The sequence below is a fragment of the Saccoglossus kowalevskii genome, chromosome 19 (assembly GCF_978046115.1).
Source record: "Saccoglossus kowalevskii chromosome 19, keSacKowa6.1, whole genome shotgun sequence".
Classification (NCBI taxonomy): domain Eukaryota; kingdom Metazoa; phylum Hemichordata; class Enteropneusta; family Harrimaniidae; genus Saccoglossus; species Saccoglossus kowalevskii.
In genome coordinates, this window is record NC_140659.1 from 7044616 (window position 1) to 7058326 (window position 13711).

The 13711-nt window shown below is 34.9% G+C and overlaps 1 protein-coding gene across 5 annotated transcripts in view; it reads right to left on the bottom strand.

The window, feature by feature from the left end:
• Window positions 1-12084, bottom strand: part of tcf7l (transcription factor 7-like protein) — an 81992-nt gene extending 69908 nt beyond the window's left edge. For 4 of the 5 annotated variants that reach the window (XM_085493472.1, XM_085493471.1, XM_085493470.1 and 1 more), the window contains exons 1-3: window positions 11754-12084; window positions 11587-11671; window positions 11286-11398 (exon numbers count right to left, since the gene is read on the bottom strand). In XM_085493472.1, coding sequence (XP_085349598.1) covers window positions 11286-11398; window positions 11587-11671; window positions 11754-11939 — 384 coding nt within the window. In that variant the 5' untranslated portion in view covers window positions 11940-12084. 5 annotated transcript variants of the gene reach the window in all.
• Window positions 12085-13711: the final 1627 nt, after the last annotated feature.

Below are 13711 nucleotides of genomic sequence, written 5' to 3' on the forward strand. Positions count from 1 at the left end.
GTTAAGTACATGTCCTTAAATTACGAGGTCACAAAAAGTCCTATTTAAGTTGATTTAGTATCCTCTAGGATTAGACAGGATTAATCGAGTAAGGATAGAGTTTCAGTTAGGTAGAGATGTCAAGTGACAGTTTGTTCCCATCCAAGGGACACAAGGTCACACTCAACCTGAACCTCAAATCCCACAAGGCAGACTAAAATTACATATGCGCATAACTGATAAGGTCTTGAAAGCGAAACAAATCAGGAAAGGGAAACTAAATTTTGTTTTAATCCCATGAACATTTTAATATTTTCTGCCAACATTTTGGTAACAACTTTCTGTGATAATTTCCTATTTACAGTATTTGATCAAAATTAATACAGAAAAATATGAAAATATATCATCATCTTAAAAAATTTTTTTTTGTCTCAGTTTTTATTTATCTATGATATATCGCATTGCATCGCAACGCAACGCATCACATCGCATCGCATCACATCATAATTTTAAATAATGTCCCCTCCCCCTGTTTCAAATGGTTCATTCCTGAGTGAAAGGGTATGCATTTCGGTATCCTTATCTATCATTCCAGCGTACCACCCCCAACAACCACCTTTTTGTTTATCAACACCCCTCCACAAAAAGTAAATTTATGGTGCCTAGAAACTTTACAATGTTCATTTAAAATGTATAAATTTTGTAATTCTATTTCTTTAATGGGAAATCTTAAACAGATATGTATTAACATGATACCTGTGAAATCTGAGCATTAAATAATAACAAAGCACACTTGAAAATGAACATAATAGCCAAGAGTCGGCCATTTTGAATCAAAGCATGAAAGAAAAAACTGTTAGAAACCGGTTTGATGTTTACTAAAATCATAAATGAAATCAGCATAGACATGAAATGTTGTAGATCAAAAACTTGATGAATTATAGTTTACACAATAAGATATTATTTTCATTGGAAGAATAAATTTAATATCGAAAATAAAAATCAGCTTCAAACTAGACATTATGAATCACTAATACACAAGTAAATATTTGCCCAATGTAGACAGGCATGGTGGCTCATTTGCATATCATGTGTTAGAATGTGATAACTACTTTACATTTTTAGACACTTAGTTGGTGATGCACCCCCCCCCCCCTTCAAAAAAAACCTGTTCAGCTGGAAAACGAAAAGTTTGATGTTAAAACAAATTTCCATAAAAGTACATTAAAGGAACATGATCTATATTTTATTGTCAATAGATGACAAAAAATTTTCACATACAAAACAATACCAAGAAATCATTTTCCAGCTATTTGCGTGTCATTATCATAAATACATACAGAATAACAAGACATATCATGATCATCATGTGTTTACTTACTTAGCATCACAAAGGCTCAGTATTACATAGGATGAGGAAAATGACGAAAAAAACTGTTCATGTCCCTTTGGATACAAGTACAGTTAAGGTGAAACAGTTGTCATGACACAGAATGAGAAGTGGAGTTATTCATTAGACCCAGGAGCCTTGTAATAAAAGATTAATGATAAATGACTGTCCTTGAAAGTCAAACTCACTGGCTCTGAACTACTAAAACTGACTTCCTGTCCATGATAGGTTTAAATCTTACCCACACCTACAATAATGTCTTATGTTATGTACTGTCAATAAAATTAATTTACCAGTACAAACGATGATATCACAAAGTATATTGCAATGTGATTTATTATAACTTCCCTCCCCCTTAATGTTTTTTTTTTATGAGAAAAGTGTGAATTGTAAATAACCTGAACTTGAAAAATCTATTTTGGTTTTGAGCCTCAAATCAAGTTGACCATTTTTATAACCAACTTTATTTTCAAGGGGGGACTGATTTTTGTTTTGTTTTTTTTGTGATGACAGCAAACCTCCATCACAACAACCAAGACAAACGTAAACATTGACAGCGCCAATTTACACACTACACAACAAAGCAGAAAGTCAGCCATAAGAACAACTTGTCTATAATATATCTCGATGAGGACTCAAGTGCTGTACAAAGTTTTTTTTAAATTTTATAATGTCACTTCTTTAAGCATCATCCTCACATGGGACTGTGGTTGTTATTGGCAACATGCGATGTACACAACGCATGTTTACGCAAAATATTAACATGTGTTTCAAAAATTTTGGTATTTTAATGAATACAGTAGATTTTTAGTAATTCTATGAGTTCTCATATAATGCATGAATGCTGATTGAACGTCAGTCGTAAAAAACAAATGATTTAATATTGGACTCTGAAAAATCAACGTCAAAATATGAATTATTCATAGGGAAACGTAGCACTGAGATACCCTTACTATGTACATTAGAATCGACTATTATTGAATGTTAATAGAACAATTTTGAACATGAAAATAACCAAACAAAACAAAACCGTGTTTGTCAAATCCCATGTGATGATTTGAAGCCACTGCAACGCTATGACCTTTTTTGTTATGTTTACGAACGATTTCATGTATAACACAGGATCTCAAGAAGTTCAGAAAATGGTTATTCTTGTCATACAGCGCATGTTTGGAAATTCATGTAAACAAACACGTTGCATGGGACCCATATTGAACACAGCTCGATTTGAAATCTGTTGCACTTAAAATGTCAAGTACATACAAAATAGGAATGGTATTTATTCACCATTTTCAGAAATTTTCTCCAATTTCGTTATGGAGCTATCTAAACGGAACATCAAAGGGACACAGAAAATTGTCCTGTTCTCAAAAGGTGTTATCAGGGTTTCTACATAGAGTGAAACTTGTTTAAACTGAACATCAAAGTGACAGACAGCACTGCAGGGCTTACCCAGATGTTATGTAATCAAGATAATGAAAAACAAGGCTTCAGTTTTAACAGTTGTTGTATATAGAAATACAAAGTTAACAGTACTATTGAAAGGGACGAGTAACCTGACTTTATCGTTATCTACATTCAGTGATACAAAACATCCAACCTCCTCTCCTCCGAGCGGGCCAAACAATTCTTCCACATTTGAATATGACAGAAGACTGGACAGAGAAGATCATGTGTATCTTTACGCTTTCATGAGCATTACGAACAAAAAAGACACCATACAAAGGGATGTTTATGAGTGGATACCCATACATGTTTAAGGTGTGAGGGTCGGTTCACTAATTAGGGGTGGTACACAACAGATTGACCCTATTCAGGGAAAACCAAAAGCAACATACTATAGAAAGGTAGAGGACGATGCCTTCTGTCTTGGAATTTATCTATTTTGGGGGAGTCTTTTAGAATTGCATCACTTGAGATTTTTTTTAATCAGCAGTTTGTTGAATTGAAGAATTGACCCAATTCTTTCTTACATGTTCATTTATGGGGAGGGGTTTAAAAAGTTAGGGGTGATCTGATGGAGGGGTAAGGAGGGTCATAAATTTCCATCTTTAAATTGTGTTTCTGTGTAGCACATGTTCGAATACCGTGTAAACATGCGTTTTACACATTGTATACTTCGCTATAGGTTCCATATCAAATATGCGTGGTGCAGTGTGACGAACCACATTCATTAGAAATCTGAAATGATTGTACCCTATCGTAAAACCTCAACAAAATAGACCTGCATCAGTATTTCCATTTTTTCCCTTAAAAATATTATCATAATAGAAAGAAGAAAATAATCAAAAAATCCACAAAGTTTTTAAAATATTGCACCAACATTTTAGAAGAAAAAATAATGGTATTCAAAGAGTTAGTCACATGACATCTTTTCAATTCCACTATAAACCCCCATTCTCTGAATAAATCTTTCACTAATTCTGTACATGATATCAGCCACAAATATAAATCACAATTCATATCTTAAGCCACTATCAATTTAATCCTAAACTCATTCTCAGAATTCATAATCCCATTCTAAATCTCCAATCTTACCATAACTCTTAAATAACTGATAACCCAAAACCCCTAACCCTATTCTTTCCAAATCTGAAAACCTCCTCAGACCTCAACCCTTTAGCTATTTTGAACTACATGATAGCACAAAAACCTAATCCAGCCAAAACCCCTAACCCTATCTTACATGTATCCCCAAATTTGCACTTCAGCTGAACTCTAAAACGCAGTCCCATTCTCAACCCCCACAATACCACACAATCCTGATCCAGTCAATCATAATTTCTAACCCTATTTTACCTAAATGTCAAAACCCCTGTTTCAGACTTCACAAGCTTAGCAAACTTAGCAAAACCCAATACCATTCTGAACCCCTGTGATACTGCAAAACCCTGTGCCCCAGTTGTACCCTAACCCAAACCTCTAAACCTATCTAACTTTAAATTCAACATACCCTAAACCAAAAAACCATTTATATCAATCCACCGTTTTTTATCATTGTTTTAGATTCTTAACATGTGTGTATCTACTGCTAAATATTTTGTTAACTAACTGACATACAGTTTTATTGTTAAAATGCATAATTGAAGAATATACATATTTAAGAATTTATTTCAAACATTATGACCTCTAATATAGAGCATGTCTCTGGTCACATATGGGAAATTATTTTAACAATCGTTAGCAAGTCTCAAGAACTCAAAAATGAAAACACTGTTAAAATCACTGATGAAATTCTGTTCTAAAATGACCGACATTTACTATTATTAGGAGTCAAGAGCCGAATCCCTTGGTCTGCCAAGAACTAAATTCCTGACAGGTCCATCCATCAATTCGAGTGGCAGTTATTTTGCATATGAATAAGGCTGTAACTGCTTCTTTTGTTTCACTAAATACTTAAAATTGACCTCCACTCAGGAAAGGTCTCTGTGGAGAGCACTAGTATGCTCCAAGGATAAATAAGTTCATTCCTATGAAACCAGGCACCTGCCAAGGCTGTGATTTAATTATTAATTATGCTCAATTTTTTAAACGATGCAAAGGAAACAAATTTAAATTAAAATTTTGATAGTGAATAAATCACAATCAGTAATCTGGATAAGTGCCAATTTCCAGGTATTAAGAAGGAAAATCCTGAATTTTTGTGTAACAGTATGTTCTTGAGAAACAATTATATGAAGTTTTTATGATTATATGCCATTGAGAAGTAAGAATAATATTTGATGTCTGCAAGTAAAAACTGATAAAGATTACCCAAATCCAAAAATGTCTAATGTATAATGTTATCAAATTTGGTGTGACAGAAGTGGATAGATGTGGCAAAGGACCCCAAAAGAAACTAGTTAGCATTTGCAATCGTACCTGTCCAGATCACTGCATATCTAACTGAAAAAGTAAAGAAATTACCATAGTTTTGCAAGAACTACAATTGTCAAGCCAACAAAATAAAAGTCTGCATTATAAAAACAATAAAACTGGTAAGATGCCTTGTGTATAATATGTATGGCTTTAATTTGACCCATAACAGGAAGGGAGACAACCATAACATATCCACTCAGAACACAACAGTATTCACCAATAATATGTGTCCCTCCCACTCCCACTACCAGACACAAAGTAGAACATACAATAAGTCCTTGCAATGGTCAGGAAGGAGAGGGTATCTCATATCAAAGTTTTACAATAAAAAATTACAACTACGTTTTTAACATTTTCAAAACTGATGAGTTTCATTAGCACATGCCGTCAGATGGCCATAGCGTGTCATTGTTTACAAACAAGTGTTTACCCATAAGCCTTTGCGTTCTTAGTGCGTGTTGTTACCATCGATTGGGACTCAATTCCAGCGTGTGCGCAGGTGACGAACTCCTGCTTTAATAATACAGCTGGTATAAAATTAAAAGTGAAATTGTTTAAACACAATATACCGGTTGAATCTAAAATTAATTGGCGAAAAATACGCCCCGTTTCTGTACCGGTAGTTCTGTGTACCACGTGGGAGAGATAGAAAACAAATTAATTAATGCAACAATATTCAGAGAACAGGTGAAAAAAAATTTGAAAATATACTAAGTCAGAATAATTAAATATGTACAGTCCCCCTATGCATACCCCTGTGGGTAACATAAAGAAGCATCAATACTGCAGACGTCAAGGTTTTCTAAAGCCAGGTAAATTTTACCATTAGTATGGCTTCTAATTGAGTTTAAATGCAAATTTAAGACTAACGGCAATAACACTCTCACATAAGAGTATACAGTTATTTGTACACTCAAAACAATCTGGAACTTTGAGACAGGATAGGCAAAAAGTGAGTATAAGTTTTGGCATTAATATCAAAATTAATAAACTAAATACAAATTATAATTTTTTCATTTTCACGATTTCAGATTCAATGTTTTGGGAGCACAAACCGGTCATTCACTTCTGTAAGTGACACAGTTTTGTTTTTACGACAGCACAGAGTAACTAAATACAGCCACCTTTGTGGCAAGAGATTTATGTCTTCCTTGGCCACAAACGTAAATCATCCATCTCTATGGTAACAAAGATTTACGAGTACAGTTCATTGAGTAGGAAACTTTTTGTTAAAGATATACTTGAAAGAGACCATACACAAATTAAACAAATTATTGGCTAAACCACGTGCTGTAAGTAGCGGTATAGAGTATGGTAAATCGTTAAAGTTTGCATTTGAAAACTTTCAGGATTTAAGAAAACTAAATTAAAAGAAATCCATAATGAGTATTTCTTTCCTACTATATTTGGCAATTGCCCCAAATTTGTGATATTGACGAAGATTTGAATCTTGTTACATTTCCAAGCATTTTTGATTTTATATGTGGCACATCAATATAAAGTTACTTGGCTAGTCAATTTGTTTTTTTAAATATCATTTTATGAACCACCTTGCTCAATTATAATTTGGTTATTAATCTATTTTCTAACAAATATCGATTCGTTTAAATTTAGGAATTCTTTTCACAAAATCGTACAGTTAAAAATAAGGCGTATAAATGGAATGAATTAAGAACAAAAATATATGTTATAAAAATGCAAATATGAAAAAAAAAGAATGTTAAAAATTGGTCAGGCTTAAAAGACTTACACAAGTAACAGGAAACTACTCTTTTCTGAGCAATTTACTAGTAATGGTCACATTATCTCTACTGTGGTTACACATAGTTACGACTTTCTCAAACAAAAGCAGAAACTATAAAACTGTGTTTACATACAGTTTTAACAAAATGTGACCTTTGTAACCTTTTGTGGGGCAATTTAAACTAAATTTAGATTGAAAACAAACCTTGAAAAAAAATATGAAGGCCATTTGTTGTTTCTGATTTGGGGGTGGGGGTGGGGGGGGGCACACATTTAAGTTGTCTACTGTCAAGGTCACAGGAAGCCATACATCATAGAATATCGCCTAGTGCAAGCACACAACTGACCTTCAAAGGACACGTTTTTGTTTTTTAGGAATAATAACCTGAGCAGCAAAAAAACCTAAAAGGTGTGCGAACACATGTTACCACCTGCTAAAAATGCATTTTTCGCATCAGTTCACTTTGTGTTAAAAAAAATGTAACAGTTTAATTTGAGGAATACTTTAACACCTACCAGAACAATAGCTTCATTTTATGTAAACGTTTCTTAAAAAACAATCACATTTTTTTCAAACTTGCATTTCCATTTTCTAGTTTTAATGAAACTTGACTAAACTAAACACAAAGCTCTGTAAATCAAAACATAAACTCAAATAAACACATTTTTCCAGTCCCTTCTACAAGTGTAAGACTTTTTTCCACCACATACCTCTGTAAAGCGAACATTCTTGGTCCTTTGCTGTTCTGTTTAGACAGGTTAGTTTCACAGCATAATTATTTCAAAATCTCTTAAAATATGATTACAATTATTTCATATTCTCTCTATACTTATGAACACACTGATTAAATTTCTCCATAAAAATTTGATAAAAAGTTACAATTCTTTTAAAAGAGAAAAAAAATCAAAACGTGGCATTGGGTTTATTTCAAGTTAAAGGACATTATAGTTAAGTCTATTTCACAAAACAAATAATATTAAACTAAGAGCGGATTGCCGCGATTAAGAGGATTGACAGATCAATAGAAAGATATTTCAGCTATATTATTTAGCCTTTTTCCCCTCAAATTCACACCTTAAATTATAAAATTCGATTAAAATATGAAATTTTATGAATTTTTCAGATACTAAGGGTATGTTTATTCATTAGTACAACTAAAACTAACCATTCAACATGTAGTATATGAAAATTACATTTTTTTGCTAAAGGTGTTATAAGCTGGTGGCTTAATAAATAAAATAATTCACACTCACCATGGGGAATTATTGGCCACAGCAAAAATAAAACATGTCTACACTATTTTTTCCAACCAACTAATTATTTTATTTTCACTTTTAGTAATTTAAATTGAACCCTGGAAGGCATAATCGCGACTGATGAAAATAACGCAAATGGTATCAGTCTTTGATCTATACATGACCTAAAACAAACCAAAATGCACTTAAACGACATCAGTAATATGCACTAGCAGCTACCGGTTTGCAAAGTAGTTATTCACGTCAGAACTGAAGAAATGCATGATCTTTTGCCAATTTTACTTTGACCTGTTCAAGAGTACTCTCACGGTGATTGAAATAAATAAAATTAATGTAATTCCAAAAGTATGACTGCAAACACAGTTCTCCGAATCGTGGTGTGTGTAGGACCCTAATTGTTAAATGGCCTTTTATTCCTAATTAGAAGCCTCTCTATTGTGGAGTGATAAGAATGTTGACCAATAGTTTCTTCATCTGACAAATATTACCTCATTGGAGTTTTAAATTTTTTGATAAAAAAATATAACACTGTAAAATTTTCATAACTAAAAGTTAAATGCAAGGAGAAATACGCTTAGGCAAATTAGCCAAACAATCCTGAGAACGATAAATCGCCATGGCAATTACGCAAAAACTATGTATGCACATACATCATCAAAACGTCAAAATTAACAGCAGTAACATTTGTATTTACCCAAACCTGTCAACAAATTTGTAGTCGTAATTTCTCATAAATTTTTACAACAAACCATTTCCAAAAATAACGATTTCAGTAGTTTTTATAACCTGCCAAATAATGGCAAGGTACACTAGCAACATATAATATGAGGTTACTAAGGTAAAATAAATTGACATGCAAATGTGAATTTTAATTTAAAAAAAAAAAAAACATTTTTGACAAATTTTAGGTACATTTTAAGTACAAATATAAGAAAGATTTGCATTTATGATTTGTTTTTATTTTATTTACAGCTGAATTTAAGCAGTTTTAAGTTGTATGGTGTTTTTGTAGTTGCAGTGGACAAAAACTCATAATTCACAATGCTGACAAGCTGTCAGGGTTTTTTTCTCCTTGAAAATATTTTATGTTTAATTAAAAACCTCCATCACCCACAGCAAGCCTAGTCTATCCGCCATGATGTCTATGATATCTAATGGTTAATGTAAGTTTATTCAGACAGTCCGGGCATAAACTAACTGAGAAATTCAACACTCAAGACTTCAGGAATTGTCAGCAGAAATAAGATAAACTCTCTAACCCGGCAGCCACTAATTGAAAATGAGAGTGTAATTTATGTGAGTGATCAAACACTGTAAGTACTGTCACAAACTGCAAAGGGCAATTACCAGTCCTGACAAGATGCTGGTTGAATTTTACTATTCAGACACGTAATTGTTTTGCTTGGTCATTTGCAAAATCAAAGACTAAGGTTTGGAAAGAAAGAAAAAAAACATCTATTCTATCTATCAGGTAAAACCGATTTTTTTTGTGCAAAAATTAACGTTGATTGTAGAAAAATGTGTGTGAAGGTATGTTAGAGTTACAGCATTCAGAATGCAGTGCCCCCAAAGGACAAAAAAAAAATCTTTGAATGTTACAACTTATAGGGAGGTTGTCAAATAACAACACAGTGACAGTGAGGAAATCCAATCCAAAGCAAATTGGTGTGTTTTCTACCCTTAACCAAACAGCTGGGGATATATATATTTTACATGTAGTACTGTCTCTTTTTAATCTTTTTTTTTTTAAATTGACTTCCAGCAACACTTTATGATTCACATTTAATTTTTCTCACATCTAAAATTAGATGCAGCTATAAGCAGAGAGTCAGTACAAATCACTGACACATGGAATGCTGAAGGTGGCAGTGTCAAATGAAAATAGATTCCAAGTGTTGAAACACAATGTCTTTAGCAAAACATCTCTCCAGAGAAAAAATGGGACTGAAACAGTAAAAATGTAAATATACTGCGTATATAGTCGTTGTTTTTAAAGTACAAAAATATATAGCATTGAAATATTAATATTATTGTTGCTGCTGTTAAAATTCAAATGAAAACATGTGACCAATGAACTTTCGTGTCCCAAAAGACAATAAAATGCTGTCCACGCACGTAATTGCGCCATAAACACTAACAAGCTGACATTTGTAGAGTTATTGGTAATTTTAAAGTTGCTAGTCTGTCCACGCGATACAGAACCGAGAAAGCTGCAGTGTTCTAAAGCTTCACACAGTGAACATGAAGCCAACACACATTGATAAAAACGTTGATCAGTCGTGTGACTGCTTTAGTCAATATATTTCAGAAAATTCGCGTAAAATTGTTATACTACATGAATATGTGACCATATATTCGGTCAGTCTATGGGTTATATGTTTTTTTTGTGGAATATCGAACAAGACAGAATGAATGACCTCACAAGTTTTAAGCATCGATCGTTGAGAAGACAACACAATGACCTCTCGTTTTTTGACAATCTACTCATAGACGGGGATATCCCTGTTTTACGGCCTCTCCACTTTCATAATATCCTTAAGACATACGCTTTAAAATATATTTCTCGACGTGAAGCGGTTTAATTCCTCTCTGTCAGTCGAGGAAATCCCCGCTTGTGTGAATTGGTGAACGATAGAGTCAGTGAGGTGTTTTTTTGAATGCAACAACCAAAGTCGTTAAACAAACATGTTTTGAACACAGTTGGCTTCCCAGCGCAGACATGCAGGTCAAGTTCGGGCGATTTTCAGACAATTTTACGTCAACGACGGTCTTTGTCGACGACGTTGTATTTCCTTAGATCGACGATTTAACCCCTCGTTGACCTGGTGAAATAGGAAACTGCGATGACTGATTCTAGGGAAAGCCAATCTGGGGAAAATTTCAAACGATCACTGCTTGGGGCTCGGTTTGAATACAAATCTTAACACTTGTAACGTACATGCAGTGTACAATAGGCGCAACGTCAGTAAAAACACCACACAAAACACCAAAGTTACCGGCAAATTGACTAATAATACCGTCATAATCGAAACAGAAATAAACTAGCAGAAACACCTACCATACTGGAGGGGACCATGGAACCATTTGGGGGGTAGGGGACGTGCAGATCGCCATGAAGTATAGGTATAGATCCAAAGCCCGGGGTCTTTGTCGCTGTATCAGTCTTGCTTCCTGTAGAAAAATATAACCGGGTCACCCGTGAGATCATTTCTAACGCCATGTTTTCAAATAACTGGACAGCACAAAACCGCGAATTAATTCACACCGGAACTCTACACATAACATGGGCCAAAATTTAGCCTAATCATGGCCTGCTAATACGATTGAGTAAAGTTTGAAGGTTTGAGTATGTACGTTACCTTCAACTGCTGGGGGAACTTTCTTCGAACCCCGGTCTTTCGACGAGCCTCCATAGTTTTGACCCGCGACGAGCTGCTTGTTACCCTATTTGAAAGAACACACAGAAATCAGCTACCAGCTAAATTCGCAAATCCCAAATGCCGACGCTCGTAAGAATTTCACGCACCTCCGAGGCAGAGTTTGACTGTGAACTTTCTCCTTCGTTCACTAGACTTGATTTGATATCGTTGAGGTCTGTCGAATCCGACACGCTCTCGCTCGACTTTTCTTCCTGTTCCCCTTCGTCTTTGAACGGAATAATTTCGTCGTTTGCCCCCAGATCGTCCCCGCCATCGCTGGGCTGCTGAGGCATCGTAACTCCGTGGGATCTAGCCGTGGTTAGGCTTCGGTTTTTCGACAAAAATACTCAGTGTATATATATATATTCCACTCAGTAGTCCAGCACGTTGAAACCGACTACAGTTCTAACATAACTTGTGTACAGACTCGGCGGCGACTGGATCACATCAAAAGCGTCACCGCGCCCTTGATTGACAGCCTACTTGACAGGATGTCAAACAGTCGACCAATCAGCTCGCGTGAATAGAACCTGACGTAATAATTAGGTATTCATATTATTTAATTGTGTACGTTCTTTGCATTCCTGTCAACAAGAAATATTATAATTTTTTTTGAAAGAAAAAAATAGCAAAGTGGCAGTGGTAGGCAACAAAGGGTGTAATGTAAAGGAATGGTGTTCCCTATCAAGTCATTGTGTTACTCGGCTAATTAACAAAACAAACCTATTTCCCGCGCAAATTGAATAAAAGTCGCCACCAAAAGTGCTCGACACTACAGTATGAATAAGTAAGCTGAAAAACTGAACGCGTGTTCCTAAGTCATTCGTTGCAGTCAGTCAGGTTATTACCATTTGTGATCAAGTTCCACAATTACGATAGTAACTAAAATATATTAAAAACAAAAACAAATGCGCTGTCCTGTACGATATTTGATGTTTTCTGTGTATTTCGAGCTTAGCGATAGCACACCCAACGCGCTCGTATAGGTGGCGTATAAACGTTGCGTTGGAAATATAACAATACATTGTAATGTTATGAATAATAAATTATACTGAATATGGAGAACAACCCAGAAATGGTTGGAGGTCAAGGTTCACCGCATCGCGGCTGTGATGTCATTCAGTAATAAATAGCGCCACAACCGTCACCACTCACCCGGTTCAGTCTATACGGTGCTATACCAGACACTTAGGATATTATAGTTCCGGTACAGCAAATTATTTTTCAGGTTCCTGTCATTATTTTTTTTTAACTACCGAAGTTACTGTTGATTTATAGAAAACAGTTGATGTTTTTTTGTGTACGTAATTTGAATGATATATAAAGGAAACAAAATAATAATAAACAACAAACAGCTGGATATAGTCGTTGCCTTTTCACTATGAATTTACAAATTATTTTCAGCTTTTAGAAGACTATAAATTTAAAACTTTGGTGTTTCTTTTCCTTTTATTTTTTTTTAATCAAGGCCACAGCTTCCCTAATTATCTCGGGCTATCGTGAACACTACTGTCTTTTCAATTACCGCTCATTGTTGTTCGCTCGTTTTTATGCTAATTTTACGTACTTGGGCAATTTGAAATTCACAACTTTTTAACGTGTTTTTTTTTAACGAGCTCTTTATACGTGGGTTGGATTCGATTCATTCGTGTTTGGCACGCCCTGACATAAACACTTTGGCGTTCAATCCCCCCCCACTCCCTATATATAGGGGGGCTATGCTTGTTCCCTCATTTATTTGACCCCCCTATCTAGGGAAAAGAAGAAAACTTAACCCCCCCCCCCTTTCACGGGCTTTTCCGATGAATTTCACCCCCTATCTAGGGAACTTTTCAGTCTAGAACTCCTTTTAAACCCCCCTTTTTTGTATATCTCGGGAAGTGTTTTGAAATACATCCCCTATTTTGAGAATCTCGGGAAAACAAGCAAAAAATACCCCCTTTTCTACGATTTTCTCGGGAAAATGTTCCCGAGACAGATCGTCAAAAAGTACCCTCTTTCCCGAGAAAATGGGAACGCGCATGCGGCCCCTATGGATCCTGAGTGGGGGGGGGGGGCGTTCAAT